Source organism: Myotis davidii, unplaced genomic scaffold, assembly GCF_000327345.1.
Source record: "Myotis davidii unplaced genomic scaffold, ASM32734v1 scaffold2798, whole genome shotgun sequence".
Taxonomy (NCBI): domain Eukaryota; kingdom Metazoa; phylum Chordata; class Mammalia; order Chiroptera; family Vespertilionidae; genus Myotis; species Myotis davidii.
The window spans coordinates 58,808-59,203 of record NW_006289553.1 but is presented as its reverse complement, the minus strand read 5'-3'; the positions used below and the strand labels follow the sequence as shown (position 1 = coordinate 59,203).

Genomic DNA, 396 nt, shown 5'->3' with positions numbered 1-396 from the left:
AGCCCACAGGGGCAGGCGCGGCTTCCTGCCTCCGCAGGGCTCGGAGGCCGCGTGGCTGGACCAGGCGATCCTGTGCGTGGCTGACATCCTGGGTGAGACCTACAAAGACGATATCCAGCAGCACCTGGAGGCGCTCATCGGGAGCTACCCCGACATCAGGTCTGTACCCCCTGCTGCCCGGGGCTCCCACAGGCTGCGGGCCTGGGGCGGGTCCCATCCCTGAGCCTGTTGGTGGGCAGGTGAGGAGCCTGAGGGTGATGTGAGCTCATGCGAGGGAGTGCCCAGAAAAGGGGGTTCCCCTGCCTCATAATCTATTCTCTGTGGTTTTCACTCCGTCCTGTGGTGGGATGGGGGACCCCTGGAATCTGAGCGGGTCCGGTCCCTCCTTGGTGTCTG

The 396-nt window shown here is 65.2% G+C and overlaps 1 protein-coding gene across 1 annotated transcript in view; it reads left to right on the top strand.

The window, feature by feature from the left end:
- Window positions 1–396, top strand: part of EXOC3L4 (exocyst complex component 3-like 4) — a 14,266-nt gene that overhangs the window by 12,688 nt on the left and 1,182 nt on the right. The window contains exon 12 of the mRNA XM_015562795.1: window positions 38–159. Within this exon, the coding sequence (XP_015418281.1) occupies window positions 38–159 (122 nt within the window). The remainder of the gene's footprint in view (window positions 1–37; window positions 160–396) is intronic.